Below are 16,569 nucleotides of genomic sequence, written 5' to 3' on the forward strand. Positions count from 1 at the left end.
TTTGTTGTGTTGGTATTCTTTTGGAGCACTTGTGTAGAGTTATTCTTCCTTCATCTCGCAGATGCAATCGGTCAGTGTTAGGACCGTCCTCCATCGATCCACATGTGGGAAGGCAATAGGTGTGTTGTTGGTCACGTCCCTGTCTGGCAAACAACAAAAAAAATCGTACTGTAGGGATAAGCCAATGACATGGTTGATGTAACATTCCAAGGAATAACATGAGACTGAGCGATCCAGGAAAATGAAGTGTTATTGCGGCTATAATGTCAAACATTGCAGCTCCCGTGGTCCCTTGCGCGTGAACCAGACGTGCCATCGTTCCTACTGCAACAGGATTAGGTTTGGTTTCAGAGTGAAAGGCGCAGAGAATGGGAAAAGATTATGTTTCAAGCACAATTTCCACACCTGAATAAACAAACTTGAATTCAGAGAGCACAATTATCTGTCACATGAATCCTTCGATCAAGATCTTTTGTTCATCGTAGACAACGGCCCTAAGGATTCTATAAAGTTTCGGAGCGACCACAAAGAAATAATAGTCTTCTTGCTGACCAATTAAGAAATCCATGTATTTTTGGCGATGCACAGAGGCGGGAAAGTACTACTGCTCATAAAATGCCATGTTGCAATTGCTGCCGCATCACCATCTCAGAATCGGCCTTTAGTAGACGTTGTTGAGTAGTCAGCCTTGCCTTCAACAAGGATGGGAAGAGGCAAAGGTGACCTTCTGTCATTATAGCATTAGAAATCTTTTCGACGACTCGAATCCATCGTTGCCATCAGGTGATCATGCCTTTCGTCAAAAGGGAAGGGACTTAAAACGCTTGAATTATTCGAGTTTTATATTAGCTCCGTCTCCATGTGCTTCAGTAATATTAGTCTATCCATATGCAACAACGGGTGTTTGATGAGGGATATCACTATGCAACAACGGTCTGTCACAAGGGTATTTTAATTCTGCTATCTATTTATCTAGTTTCTTTTTCTCTAACATTTTACTATGTCAAAATTACCATGTAAAAAGATCTCATAATATAATCATTATATATTTCCCTTGATTCCTAATATACAAAAAGAATTTGACAACGTCATTAATTTATGGGATTAATTTGATTGTATTTCACCCTGTAAATAAGGTTACGATCTACAAAAAAAATATACAATCAATAAAATAAAATATCTTCTCTTTTAACATCTCCCTCCCTTCCTCATAAACGACAATGACAATGATTTTCTCATTATAACTTTTTCTTATCCATTATGACTCCACCTCGAATGATAGATGACTCGTCAGCCATTTATGTCCCTTCTTCCCCGCCCCGAGGTGACTCACCATCGATAGGAGACTCCCTGCTTCCCTGTCCCTGATGACTCACCAACGATTCATGATGACTCTCCTCCTACGATGACTCTCCTCCGGGACCAAATTTGCCTCTAGCACTATCACTTATTTACGATGCCCACCTCTTTGTTCATCATTGTTGATTTAGAAATTCTGTTTTAGAAATTCTGCGTTTATTATTCCCAAAATTCACACTTTTAATGGATGAATACTTCACGCTCAATTGCTACTTCTAATCTAATAGTTTCTGATATATATATTCTTCAACTTTCATTAAATTTATTCTTCAAGTGTTCCATCATATTTCTCTCTCCTTGTTCCGAAGAATAGTAACTTCTTCCTCATGGAATATAAAGGTGCTATCAAATCTAAAATGCAAATTGATTTTGAAACAAAAAATAAATAAATAAGAAACAAAAAAGCCTTACACAAACAATGTTTGACAAAAGAAACTGGATTATCTTTGTTGCATTTGTGCACAGATTAAAGGCATTTTCACATCTTCAATCACCTGATAGATGTTCTTGGACGAAAATGAACATGAAAGAATAACAAAACAAACTAACTAAAGACTTTACATTTGAATTTTATAGTAATATTTCTTATAGATCCAAAAAAAAAAAAGTATCTTATGTAGATTGTTCACATATAGGGGCTTAAATTTATGAAAAGAAGTGTCTCTTTCTCTCCTGAGATAAGTTTTAGTTTCATTCTCGGCAAATGATAGTTCAAGAAAGATAAAAGAACAAAGGGTGTCTTTTGTTTCAGTAAAGAGAACAAAAAATAAGAAAGAAAATAACAAAGAGTAAAGTGGACAGAGAGCAAAAAGAATAAAATTTTCTAGAAAAGTAAAATGCATATAGGATCCGGAAAGGCACAACCTAAGAGACCCTTCTACGCAATATGATGAACATAAAAGAGCACTTTTGTCATCGAAAAGGTTCATATGATATTTTTTCAGCAATATCTTCTTTCCATCCATAATTCGGCCCTCAATTAACATCAGATCAGCGATCTGAACATTTCAGGAAAATTAGCACAAGAATGCCAGTTAAAAGCAAGCAACATTAAAGGAAATGAAGCAAACAAACACAAGCGAAGGATAAGGATTCCATACTTGTTATTGTAATCAGTATCAGAAAGCAAAGAAAAAAGGAAAATGGTAATTTCAACAGGCAATAATGGCATATGATAGCAGCCATGAAGAAAAGAACACATGGATGGTAACAAAAGAATCGTAGAAGGTGACACCACGATGCCCATATGATACATAAGTTGTACGAGTCCTGCATATGTCCTATCAAAAGAATAAACAAAAAAGGAACTGCATGTTTTTTACCATTCTTTCATATTCTCATCATACAAGTAAGTGCCTGTTTTCTCTATTTAATGAGAGAATGAATAGCCGGGCTACATGCAGTCGAGGTCGGTCTGTCACAAGGGTTTCACAAAGAGAAGCCAACAGAGATCTGTTGGCAGGATGCCCACCTCCATCTATAAGCTTCTCCATGTTCACGAGAGATGGATGACTTGGAGATGGACAGAATGCCAATAACCTCTGCAAGCAATCCTTTGATAAACCCACATGACAACAACTGCAGAATAAATGAGCTACAAGTGCCTACAAACTTATGATCCTTCTGAACAAACGAGGGAGATATTCTCTGTTCATATAAGAGAGAGAGAGAGAGTGGGTGAGGAACAGACAGGACTCCTGAGGGTGAGGAAGGGTACAAAACATTAACATGTTATTAAAATTAAAATGTATACCCCACTTTATTGTACCATGTTATTAAAATTAAAATGTTATTAAAACATTAACCTCATAAGTATTTCAAATAAAATTTAGAAGAGGCTGCATCTCTTTTGGACGAGACATGCGGTGGCCTTTAACTGCAATGCTTCCACGTGGTCAGAATGTACCAACACTCAGATCTGACAACACAACAAATGAAGAAGAGGGATTTTTACTGCAGAACGGTCTTTGAAACAGACTTCTCTTTCAGTAAACCCTGATCAAAATCGTTAAGAACACGGTCTTTGATCGGTTCTTAGTCCCGAGATACGACGTTTCTGGTCAACTTGTTGACCCAATCCAGTTAAAATTTAACCGACCAAAGCTTCCTGATAAAATAAAAGAAGGAATCTTCGACGCGATCAAAGTCATCAATATAACATTATATTGTTGATGATTCTTGTATACATGTAAAGAAGAGGTATTTATGGATTAGAAAACATGATCTCCATGGCAAGCTAAACAGACACCCTAAATTATAGTGTAAAGAATGAGGAAACGGAGTTCTTGACACTAGGGCGGCGCAACAGGCGGAACAAGCAAAATCCCGAGTCAACCGAACAAGAAGAGCGTTGACGATACCCCACAGTAAGAACAGCAATGACATTCTCGCAGGACAGAAGAACATAAGAAACAACTAGAAATAAAGAATCTAGCCTGGAATCACCGAAAATAAAGGAATGAGAGTCCGGAAAGATTGGGGTTTCGAAGCAGATAGCGAACGCGAAGGGGCAAGAAAGGGAGCCCGATCGGAATAGAGGCGATGAAGAGGAGCGAGAGAAGGTACCACTGTGCCGCTAGCCACCAGCCACCGAGGATCAAGGCGATCTACAGAGGATGAAGCGGTGTTGTTGGGATTAGGGGGGTGACGAACGCGTTCTTGGAGCAATTAATTATGACCGCGCGTATCTACTCCGTTAATTTAAGAGATGCGACGACTAATATAGCTGCCTTAAAGCAGCAACGCCGACCGTCCGATGCTGCTTATGTATGACGGGCGATGCGTCGATCCCTGCGGTGAACTCACTCCATCATGATTGATTAAGATGATTTAGTACGCATAATTTTTACTAACTTGCAAATATAACTAATACGGCAACGCATTTAAATTAAGTGTAATCTGTTTGGAAATGTTAGGAATGCTCCGCCGTTGACCATAGACCACATCCAACGCCGAGATGGGTGAGCCTTGATCCATCACTAAAAATCAGGTCCCGTGTTGGGTATCGAGTGATTGGTGCCAACACTGGAACCTTTAAAGGAGTGAGTCACCCCATTTTGCACTTGAGGCTGGTATCAGTCTTGTGAGAGCGTCATCACCAACAGAAAATAAAGGCTGATTCAACCTTGCCATATGGCTCTTTTGAAAAAAATATATAGTGAGGCCACCACCTGCCAAAATTTTAAATCTATAGGACAATATCGACCTGCCAATCAATAATTTTTTTAAAGGATAAATGACAAATACAAAATTCGAGCCTGCGATCTTATAATATACTGTCAAAATCATTACCAATTAAACTAATGAGATTTCAAATCCTCAACCTTTCATAAATTAGTCTAGCGTATAGTCAAAATTTAATGAGTAAATCATTAGTAAATTGCTCATGATTATTTTAAAATAGGAAGCAAGATAACTTCAGTCAACAAAAGATACAACTGAAGAAAAATGATTTATTTCTCCGTGCTATATACATAAATACATATATATATATATACACATATACACATATACATATATATACACATATATATATACATATACACATAAATACATATATATATATATATATATATATACATATACATATATATATATACATATATATATATACACATATATATACACATATATAATATGACAATACTATTTATGCCACACTGCATATCTATTTCCACTTGTAGCAAGTGTCCATTCCCGACCACTCGGACACCATGACTCATTGCCAATCTTCATACAGATTTTGTCGTCGATTTTTGCGGCATAGAGATCGGAGCGAGCCTCCAAAATATTGATCTTGGAACGACTATGGATATCTTGGTGGCAACGAATGTTCATCTGTATATTATTAAGATTTAAGAAAGATGATCTAGAAAGATGATTCAACAAGAATAAGTAAATGAGCATACCAATTTCATGATTTGATCGTGGTAAGAGTTACCCCAATCATAGAAGTGATCGTAGAATACGGTTGGTATTCCAGGATGAGTGAGTATATAAACATATCCCTACAAAGTAATTTGGGAATTAAAAATTTATTGTAGTTCAAAAACATAGAAGACAAAAATAATGACGAAGCTTGCGGCCCCATAGTTACTACAACATCTTTGCTTAGTATGGTTTTAAGTAGTGTTACAAACTTACCTCTATTTTTTCGTTCAAAGTGGTTTTTTTAATAGAATCATTATCGATCATAATTTTCATGTATTCTACTATGCATATACAAATAAAACTAAGAACCAAAGATTTCATCATAGGATAGTAATATTTAGAAGAGAGAAGTTAGTTTCATAAAAAAAATCGCTACTCAGTTATAAATGGGTATGGTGTAAAATCAAATACATACCTCCATAATATGATCAAATGGGAAAGGCCAATGACTCTGAAAAATTATATCCCACTATTTAGTAGATACTTAAAACTGGTAGATAGAATGGAAGTGAAAGAGTCATCTAATTCAAGCATGCTTTAATCTAAAATAAATTTGATGATACATTAGGCAACAATTCATCCAACTGATGAAAATTGATATACCTGAGTTGACCCAGTGACATGGTTCTCAATAAATGTCACTGCTCGTGAAGGCCACCACCCAACCACACCGGGTGGCTTCCCTTGAGAATCACGCAATCGCCATAGTTGCCCCTTAACTGCTTCCTGTATTTAATCAAACAAATTTTAGCAGCTTTCATAATACTGCTGCCAAGCCAAAGGATAGATTTGTTATAACATGAGAAAAGAAAACTTTTTACAGAAAGCACCTGTAGGATGCCCTTTGTCGTGAAATCAAATGCAGCAGAGACCTGTCCGGTTTTGTCAATCCAGTTAATAATCCTTTGTCTGTGACTGTCTGTACATTTAACAAGGTAAATGTATATGTAAATTGTATAATATTCTATAAGCATTGATGTTCTATAGAAAACAACCAGACTTTTTGGCACGCTTACCATCTAAATGGAGGTTGTACCTCTTCTGCAGATGTAAACATTAGTTTAAGTTACATACACATGGAAAAGGTTACTGTTAGTTTTAAGTGATATGATGAATTAATAGTTTAACAAAGCTTATTCAGTTTCCTGAAGTTACAGAGAGAGACATTATTTACAAAAATATTCATTTTTCATGTAGTGGGCATGGTTTTCATTCATATTGACAACTACTTTGAAGCACAACAGCTCCCAATAGTAACTATGTCATGCCAACAATAGGAGTCCAAGCTGAAGTTATTTTCCACATTAAGAGCAAGATATCAGAATTCTAGGTATCTCAAAATACTGATTTCCCTAAACTAGCACTACAAGTTAGTTGCAATTAACAGAAGCTAAGTCCTAACTATTCTGAAAACAAATATAGAACAGACCACACAGCACAAGAATTACTTTTAGATTGTTTTCATATACATATTACCAAAAAAAAATCATAAAACATCAGATCACCATATAATTTAAGCACATTAACATATAAGGTAAGAATTTACTCATGTGGCATTAAAATGAAATGTATTTTTGAAGGATAATACCTTGATTGTAGTCCAAGCGAGAATCAGGGGCTACATAATTACAGCTATCCCAATATTCTCCCACAGAAAATACAGGTTTTGACTCTTCAACATATTCTTTTACAAATTTTGGGTTATATCTATGAAGTTCAAAAGAGAATATTACTTTAGGAAACATGCAAAAGAGAAGTCTCAGCAGAGTTCTAGATGACAATAACTTCAAAGAGGACACTCACCCTTTTGCAAAATCAAAACGAAAATCCTGGAAACCAATATCTTTGCGAAGCCACTTTAACCAACCAATTATGTCTTTTCGTACAAAAGCTTGGCTATGATCAATGTTGGGAACTCCATGAAAGTTTTCACCATAGCTTCGTGAACCCTAGAGGCAATGCAGTTAAAAGAAGAAGAAATTGGAAACGATGGTTTTAATATGACCCTTTTTGCATGCTACACAAGTTGATACATTCAAGTACTATCATTAAGAAGATACATAGAAGAAAATATTGTCATATTGGCAGTTCAAGTCGTTCACCACAAATACTAATAATTATGAGAAGCATTAAAAGCACCATGCCATCAAGCAACTTTAGCAAAACTAGGAAGGTTTCTATAAAGATTTTTAAATTCTTCTGAGACTTGAAAGGATGATTAAAAATTCTTTTGAATAGATTATTAGAATATTATATGCAATCAACAATTGCCTTTTGACTGGCATGCAAGCTTGCTAACCTCTTAGCATGGCAGGATACCATGTAATGCTGGTTGTGTCAACAGCCACAGCATGAAACCAATTTCCGGAACAAATCCAGTTTTTCATCAAAAATGTGTTTTTTTTATTTCTGGTAAATATCTACAGAAGGGATATACTAGTATGATCTACTTAATTCTCAAATTTCTTACTGTTGATACTATTTTGACTAGTTCCTTTTTTTCCCTCACATTTTTGCCCTATATAAATGTCATCACGCCAAGGTCTGCTAAGCTTTGGCACATGGCTCCTAGCACATGCATGCCAAGAGGTTTCAATCATGCCCCTTTGAAAGGAAACACAAAATTTGATAATTTTCTAACTTTGCAGCATACGGATCAGTTATTCACTGAAGCCAGAAAACTGAATATATCCTATGCTTTCCAAAAGCTCAATTCTGGTCAATCATTCATCATAAAATAAATCTCATTAAAAAAGTTCTCTTACTCTTCATGTAAGAATTTAATAATTGAACAATAAGACAAATAGTAAATTTTAATTTTTATCAATGAGTAGAAATTATTTGCACACCTAGCGTCTTAACCTGCACGTTTCTTCGCTTTGGTCTACCCAAAAGATATATTTGGCTCTGACTCAAAAAAGAACATGTGACAGAAACACTTTGTTGAAGTATGACCATCAATTATATAAATAGATGCATCCACCTTGAAGGTAACATTTGGTACGATATAAGTATATGTAAACAAGAGAGAACATAAAGGAAGTAGTCAAGAATATGGAAAGCATACATGATGTGACTAAATATAACAAATTCTAGTTGAATTAACTTGACTAACTATTAATATACAAATTTCATATACTATCGAGATGTAACCTTACCAGGCCACCAGAGCATGATGTGACAGCACGTTCATCCCAGGACATGGGAATTCCATCATAGCGGTTGTATGTTCCCCCATGTCCACGGGTAGTTCCAACTCGATGGTTAATAACTATATCAGCCATTGCTCTGACTTTGTGTTGATGCATTTTTTGAAGTAAACTTTTTAATCCATCTTGGGAACCATATGAAGAGTTAAGGCTATACAAGTTTTGTGGCAGATACCCTGTAAAAATAAGGGGGATAAATTTCATAAGCATAAGCTGAAAATCCAAATGAAGAAATATCCATTGATTTACTAACCTTCTTTAGATAATGAATTGGCTGCTGGAGGCAGCCAAGCTGATGTGAAGCCAGATTTAGCAACATCACCAACTTTCCTCTCCAAATTATGCCACCAATCATGTTTGTGTGACTCCCAATTGAAAGCCTGCAAAAACAGATGTTTGTTAAGCATAAACATTAACAGTTCAGCATGAGTTTCAAAATAGCAAGAACAATTGCAAAGACATGCATCTGTAAAAATGGTTAAATGCTGCATAGACCCTCAAATGACTTAAGCACTTTTGAGGAAAGAATAAAATTTGATAAAAGAGTTAACTAAGATACAATACAAAACAACATGTTATAAAGTTACAGTGACAAATGTTATGTGGTATAGCTTAACTACGAGTCACAATTATAAATTTCCTTGGAAATGTATGTGATGATACATGTAAAGTGTATACAGTTATACCAGCATACTCAATGTCTTGTAGTTGGAACTTTAGTTATTACTAAACGTTTTGATATCCTCATAATGATTTAGTTTTTCTTATTGAGTTACTATTGAACTTGATCAACAAGGAGACAGGCAAACCTATCAATTCTCTTCCTATTGAGTTACTATTGAACTTTATCAGCAAGGAGACAGGCTAACCTATCAATTCTTGCACTAACTAAATCACATGGTAGTTTTAGATGGATTAGGTGTCAGATTAAAGAAGATTGCCATAAGCAAAAATGAATAAAAGAAGTTTCATAGAGACATATTTAAGATGGCAGATAAAAATTATCTGGTGATCAATATAGTCTAACCAAAGTGGTTAAAAAATTTTCTGGAACTGACCACCTGAGATTCATGAATGCTTTTAATTGTTACTATTCAAGGATATCCAGGATGATCATCATGCTATTTCCCTTCAGCTTGAAGATCCGGGGTGGTACAATAAAAATATTTACTCTATCATTAGTTTTTTCCTTCACGCCCATCAAATAATATAAATACCACAGCTTGTGTCTTACCTAAATGTCCTTTAGAAGAATTGAAAATGAATTCTGTCAAAAACGATTTATTTTGCATTTGTTGTGTTTTATTTGGTATTATATCAAGTAATTTAAATTAGTCATTCCAATTCCCCCAATCTTAAATGGGTGCATGAACAATTAACTAAAATTCTTATACATAAATTTCCTTGGGGATTCTCACACTTCATGGGATTAATGTAGACAATATGGACATGAAAAAAATAAAAAAATCAATCTATCACCTGAAGGAGGATCTCCCTTCCATTTTGTATTGCTCCATCTGGACAATAGACAATAAATTGGTAGCTACTGGATTTAGTAAGGAACATAAACCAAATAGTAGTCTATTGCTACATCATTTTAAGACTACAACAGCAGTCTGTTTCTACAATACATACATACATACATACATACATACATATATATAAATAAATAAATATATATGTATAAATATGTATACATATGTATGTATACATATGTATACATATTTATACATATATATATATATATATATTTACATATATGGTAGAAATAGAAATTTAAGAACCTGCAATCACTTATGCAATTTGTATAAAAAAACATTAGAAATATGTCATTTCCAAGATATTGTAAATAACAACACATAACAGGAATATCTGAAGTACTTTTATTTAAGATGATTCATCATTTATTTCTTATGTAGTTAGTGTTACATTTACATTTATTCCAGAAAAGGTTACAATACAAGAGATAGACGTATAGGCTTTTTTGGAGTACGAAACAATCTGTCAGAAAATGTCTAACTTCTTTATAACTTTAACAGATTTAACAATAAAAGATCCTTTATTATTTACCAAAATTGAAAGAGAATAATATAGCAGTCACATAAGGTGATAGAATATTAGAAAGTTTCCATACTCTTGGAACATTCTTTTCCCCGAAGTGTCTCATCAACCACCTGCAAATCCCACATAAGGCACAAATGCAAATGATAACGGAACATGACCAGATGATTGATTTCAAAGGGACCACAAACTAAGGAAAGACTCAAAGGTAGGTGCAAAAAAAACGAAGGTCAGTGCATACCGTGCGATTGTAACTCATAACTGGTAACTAGATGATTAGTAGATAACCGTGACCTATGATTCAGTTAAGCAGATGCAGAGAGGTAATGCCTGCAGTGACAGCCATTTATAAATGTAATGCATTGAGCTCAGAATAAAACTTCAACAGTGAAATGATTGGAAAAAGAAGAATAGTAATTAGAAGAACAATATCAAAAATTGCAACAAAAATCAACATATTCCTATAGCATTTAAGTTTCCTAAAACATCTTCCAGAACTCTGCTTTACAACATTAAGTAATTTGCAATATGAAATAGCAAATATCACAGCCAGATATTTCAAATAATAGCTATGACGATCCTAGTACGGCAAGCCTGACTATTACCACATACAATTACGGTTAAAATAAGGTCGTTAAAACCTTGAAAGGCCCATGTAAACAATCCTCAAATTTGAGACACTCTTTCCAGTATTGTGGGCTAAAAGAGTGCATGCCGTTTCTCAATACCAAGCAATGAGTCTCACGGGTTTTAGCTAAACGTTTCCCAGCAATCGCCTCCACGACCATATAATGCACCTACAGCTAACTAAAGATGCAAAAGATTTAGCCAACAAAAAGACAAAACAAGGAACTTCTTTTTGGTGCAACGACTCAATCATCATCTCAAAGACGCTGGAGGCGAAACAAACCTAAGAACAATTCAAATCAAAGGCTCGCTGTGTGCCGTCTTGTGATCTCTCCGTCGCCTTGTCTCGAGCGTTTTATAGGCGTGAAGGACGACGAATTCCAGCTCGGGAATCATTGTCCGTGACAGCAGAAAACGATTTTAATGCGTGAAATGGATCCGATTCCGATATCTCTATTTTCTTCTTCTCGCTCGGCTGTGAACCATCAAGCCACTGAATTCGAATATCATGAAAAGACAAGAGAGAGAGAGAGAGAGAGAGAGAGAGAGAGAGAGAGAGGGGTGACGTCGAGGAGCGACGTAAGCGAGAGAGAGAGAGAGGCGACGTCGAGGAGCGACGTAAGCGATAGTTTCTCCCCTTTGTTTTCCCCTGAAAACATCAAACCTCCCACGTCTCTTTCCGTCTTGGTCCTTGGAGAACTTCATCGGTTTCCTGTGCGCCCGGTAGGCGTTTGTTCTTTTGCCCCCCTCGCGCTCTGCTTTTCGTGCCCTTCGCCTCTGGGCCGAGACAGCATCCACTCTTCGCGAGCTCTTCTTTGGTCAGAAAAGCGGGACCTACGTATGGTCCCGGTCGAATGGTCCCGCTTTTCTGACCGGAGATTTCGTATGGTCCCGGTCGAATTCGACCGCGGGTCGAGGAATCGAAGCAGCGGCGCTCCTGGAAAAGGAAGAAATTCTCATAATCACCGCGTAGCTTTTCAAAATAAAGGAAGAATAATTCCCTGCGCTCATGGAAAGGAAGAAAAATTTCTCTAATCACCGTATATCTTGTTAAAAAAAAGAAAGAATAATTCTCCTAATCACCTGGCGCACATGGAAAAAAAGAAAAATTCCCCTAATCATCGCGTAGCTTTTAAAAAAAGAAGAATAATATTCTCCTAATCACCGGGCACTCATGGAAAGGAAGTAAAAATCCTCTAATCACCACGTTGTTTTTTTTTAAATAATTCCCCTAATCATCTGGTGCTCATGGAAAAAGGAGAAAAATTCCCCTTATCTTTTAAAAAAGGAAGAATAATTCCCCTAATCCCCTAGAGCTCATGGAAAAGAAAGAATAATTCCCATGATCACCCTTTTCATAAACGATTATCTTTGTAAGCACAAAATCTATAATATGCTATATGTAATACAAAAAAAATTTTATGTCAAGATTGAAATCAAATAACATTAGATCGATTTTTACCATACCATACGTACCTTTTGATTTCATTAAAAGAAAAATCTATGTGATCTAGGCATCGTTTTTAGATCTAAGAAAAGAATTAGACTCTCATTTTCTTTTATAGGACTATATTGATAATTCAAAAAGATTGAGAGAGAAATTATAATCTCTTAACTACATATATCTGATGCATGTTTAGCCTTTAGAAGTCCTGTCTATTTATAAAAAAGAGCAGAGGATCTAAAATAAATTATTATGAGAGTTCTTATTATCAAGCACATCCACTAAGGAATCTTATTATAATATGGACTTCTTTTTCATTAGCTAATATCTGTCATCAGAATCTAATTAGTTCTATTATATATCTTATTCAATTATAGATGGCCACATAATCTAACATTCTCTCATTTGACCCATTAATTGATAAGATATAAAAGATATTCAAAATCAAAATAAATAAAATAAAATTTGTTTGAAATCAAGTTTACCTAATTGGATTCCAAAAAATTTTAAAAAATATTTTATACATAACCATAAATTTTAAAAACAATCCAATAAGTCTAATAAATATAATAATATTATATTAAATTCAACTATCAATGTGAGTCATAGTAGTTATATATCATCAATATCATATACTTTTTTATGTTCCACAACATTGTTAGTCTTTAATAATATAGTCCATAATAACCTCTGTAATTTATGTTATTAAAATAATTCTATTATTACATTTAACTATAATATACATAAATATAAATGTAAATAGGATAATAAAAATAAATAACTTTAATTATGTAAAAAAATGTCAATAATAGCATCTACCTAAACATATATCACCGTATCTTATATGGCTTACTCACAAGCTCCGTTATAAGAACATATTCTTTAAATATGTTACAACGTAAAACTTTGGTAAATGGATAAATAATCATCATAATGGTACTTAGGTTCTCAATTAACACTTATTGTTTTTGGACTTTTTCTCTAACCATAAAATACTTTATCTTGATGTGTTTGGAATCATTAAAGTACTTGTAATTCTTAGAGAAGAAAATTACTACAGTATTATCACTATTAGGATCAAGAGCGCACTAAGAGAGGGGGTGAATTAGTGCAACGGTAAAAACGTCGGTTTAATTCATATGATAAAACCGATTTCAGAAATGCTTAACTTTGAAAGTAATAAGGAGGCTTGCAGTTAAAGTAAAGTGCATAAAGGAAATACAAACCGAGATTTTAGAGTGGTTCGGTCAACGTGACCTACATCCACTATCAGCTTCCTCCTCCGACGAGGTCACCGGCGTCCACTAGAGGCCTCCCTTCAATAGGCGAAGGCCAATCATCTTTTACACCCCTCTTCTCCTTTTACTGGGTTTAGGAGATAACCCTTACAAGCACTCACACTCCTCTCTTACAGAAATCTAACACTTAGAGTAGAGGAGGGAATTCTAAAGAGATTGCACCAGCGTTTCTTTGCTTTTAGACTCTCTGTGCTTGTATGTTTTAACCAGGGATGAGAGGGGTATTTATAGGCTTCAAGTTGATTCAAACTTGGAGCCTAAAACTTTCCCATCCTGGGTTCCCCGAGCACGAGCGGTACCACCACCCAATGTTAGTTTGATTGACACTGTCTTGAGCGGTACCACCGCTTGGGACATAGTGCTGGGCAGTACCACTACCCAGACTAGCGGTACCACTGCCCGGCACTCTGCTAGGGGCGGTATAACCACCCAGACTAGCGGTACCACCTCCTGACACAACCTCGAAGACTGTGCCATGACGGTGAGATTTCTTGAGGCACTGTTTGGGCTTCTTATTGGGCCCAACACAGTTCTTACATGGGCTTAGCTGGCCGGGTTGGCCCAATCCAAGCCCAATTGCGTGCTAATTATGAAATCCTAAGACATTTACTAAGCTAAACAAGTCCCTATGTCTATTCATCCGGCGAGCTTCCGATGATCTTCCGATGGACTCCCGACTGCTAGTCATAGGTGCCCAGCAAGCCAATCACGTGAGTGATGGCACGTGTGACTTGATACAGAATCTTTTTGCTTATTATATTTTGGCGTATATCACTTTATAACTATTGCATAAATGCATATATATATTGTGATGTCCTTGGATTTGTGCAATGGGAATCGGATCGTGATGAGATCACGATAATGAGATCGATTCACCTTTAAACACATATCCTAAATAATCCCGGTCATAGGTTACACGAGAGGGACATCGTGATAACCGGATAGACTGGTGTGCTGTATACCCGTCCATATGATGGATGCAGCTGGTCTCATAGCTGCTCGTGTAGGGACACTAGGGATACAGTACAGGTGCTCATTGGAGAATGAGTTCACTGATTGATCCGCTTACGGAATGCTGGATGGTTGATGATGCCTTATTGTCAGACAGCGATTCCGTAGTCCTAGTGGTGTATCTGGTCCTTAGACTTGAGACACCAAGGATGTCCTGTATGAGTGCTCCACTCTTTGATACCAGACTTATAGGTTTGGCTGTTCCCAGATCTAGTACAGCTGGTCATTGGGAGTGGTAGTCGACCTTACGAGGGCTATTGAGTGTCGACAGAGGATCATCCACTCTCGGCGTCATGAGAGGAATATCCCATGTGTTCTTGCTCAGACAAATCCCTGGCCAGGGTCATTCGGGTTGAGAGAGAAAGAGTTCTCCGGGAGAATCCGATTAGAGCGAGACTCGAGTAGAAACCGTATGGGTCTGACAGCATCATGCTCGATATACGGTCTCTGGGATATTAGATGGATGAGGGATTATAGGTACACGGTAACTGAGGACAGATAGGTCCAATGGATTGGATTCCCCTGTATCGTCTGGGGACTACGGCGTAGTGGCCTAGTACGTTCGTAGTCGATGAGTCGAGTGAATTATTACAGAGATAATAATTCACTAAGTTAGAAGGAGTTCTGACAGGTATGACTCACGGCCAGCTCGATATTGGGCCTAGAGGGTCACACACATATGGTAGGCATTGCGATGAGTAGAGGTTCGGATATGAGATATCCGACGGAGCCCTTGTCTTATTGGATGCAGATCCAATACCCACTAGGGAAGGACCCATTAGGGTTTGACACGGGATCTCTATAAATAGGAGGGATTCACGGCCTCATAGGCTAGAGTCTTTGCTTGCCTTTCCTATTCTCCTCTCCCTCTCCACCTCAGAGTAGGCCTGGAGTTTTGAGGAGCGTCGTCGTAACCCTGCTGTGTGGATCACCGCTAGAGAGGAGGACGCTTGATCTCCTTCACCCTCTCCTAGGGATCTGCAAGAAAACAGGGATATACGATCTCCCTAGGTAACACAATCTCTATACGCAGTTTTGTGTTTTGCGGATTTTTTGCGCACCAATCTTCGCACGACGACGAACATCTTTTTGGGAATCGGGGATTTTGTTTTCTTGTTCTTCCGCTGCGCATATGATGTCGCCCCCATGATTGATTTCCCAACAGTGGTATCAGAGCCAGGTTGTTCGTGCGAATGATTGGTTTTGAACTGCGTGTATTGTGTTTAGGAAGAATTTTGACGTTAAAATCGTTGACGCAAAAGCGAGGAAGGGCAGCAACAGTTGCTGCCCTCGATCTGCATGCCTGCAGCCACCTGCAGCGGCAGCCGCAGCCGCAGCCAGGCAGCACAGCGCCGGCGCATGCGCAAGCGCTGTGCCTGCAGCAGCCGGCCGGCGGCCTGCTTGCAGCAGGCTTGCTGCCGGCGGGGCTGGCAGCCCGCGGGCAGAGGCGTCGTAGGGCAGCTGCGTCTGCCGCCGCAGGGCAGCGACGCCTGCCGCCGCTGCTCCCGCGGGCGGAACTCCCCCCACAGGGGCGGCCGCCCGGCGGGACAGCACCGCCTGCGGAGGCAGCGGCGCCCGAAGGGGGCGCCCACCCGCAGCGGCATCGCCGCCAGCGGGCGTGCCGCCTGCA

The 16,569-nt window shown here is 37.6% G+C and overlaps 1 protein-coding gene across 4 annotated transcripts; it reads right to left on the reverse strand.

The window, feature by feature from the left end:
* Positions 1-4,914: 4,914 nt before the first annotated feature.
* Positions 4,915-11,643, reverse strand: LOC103993091 (probable alpha-amylase 2). Of its 4 annotated transcripts, none has more exons than XM_065175342.1 (13): positions 11,470-11,643; positions 10,801-10,889; positions 10,633-10,672; positions 9,978-10,015; positions 8,752-8,878; positions 8,448-8,674; positions 7,093-7,238; positions 6,878-6,996; positions 6,120-6,208; positions 5,893-6,015; positions 5,705-5,740; positions 5,268-5,366; positions 4,915-5,196 (listed from the first exon to the last, which is right to left on the reverse strand). In XM_065175342.1, the coding sequence occupies exons 2-13, from the start codon at positions 10,816-10,818 to the stop codon at positions 5,005-5,007; spliced, it is 1,254 nt and encodes a 417-aa protein (XP_065031414.1). In that variant the 5' UTR covers positions 10,819-10,889; positions 11,470-11,643; the 3' UTR covers positions 4,915-5,004. The 4 variants fall into 4 exon arrangements, with proteins under 4 accessions (XP_065031414.1, XP_065031422.1, XP_065031406.1 ...); XM_065175350.1 differs by having other exon boundaries at positions 10,801-11,366; XM_065175334.1 differs by having other exon boundaries at positions 11,201-11,643.
* Between the last annotated feature and the right edge of the window lie 4,926 nt (positions 11,644-16,569).

Source organism: Musa acuminata, chromosome BXJ1-4 (assembly GCF_036884655.1).
Source record: "Musa acuminata AAA Group cultivar baxijiao chromosome BXJ1-4, Cavendish_Baxijiao_AAA, whole genome shotgun sequence".
In the NCBI taxonomy this organism is placed as follows: Eukaryota; Viridiplantae; Streptophyta; class Magnoliopsida; order Zingiberales; family Musaceae; genus Musa; species Musa acuminata.

Coding starts and splice junctions, on each gene's coding strand:
- LOC103993091 (XM_065175342.1), bottom strand. Junction 7,239..8,447: donor CATCATGCTCTGGTGGCCTG/GTAAGGTTACAT, acceptor CATTGCCTCTAG/GGTTCACGAAGCTATGGTGA. Junction 6,997..7,092: donor CGTTTTGATTTTGCAAAAGG/GTGAGTGTCCTC, acceptor TGAACTTCATAG/ATATAACCCAAAATTTGTAA.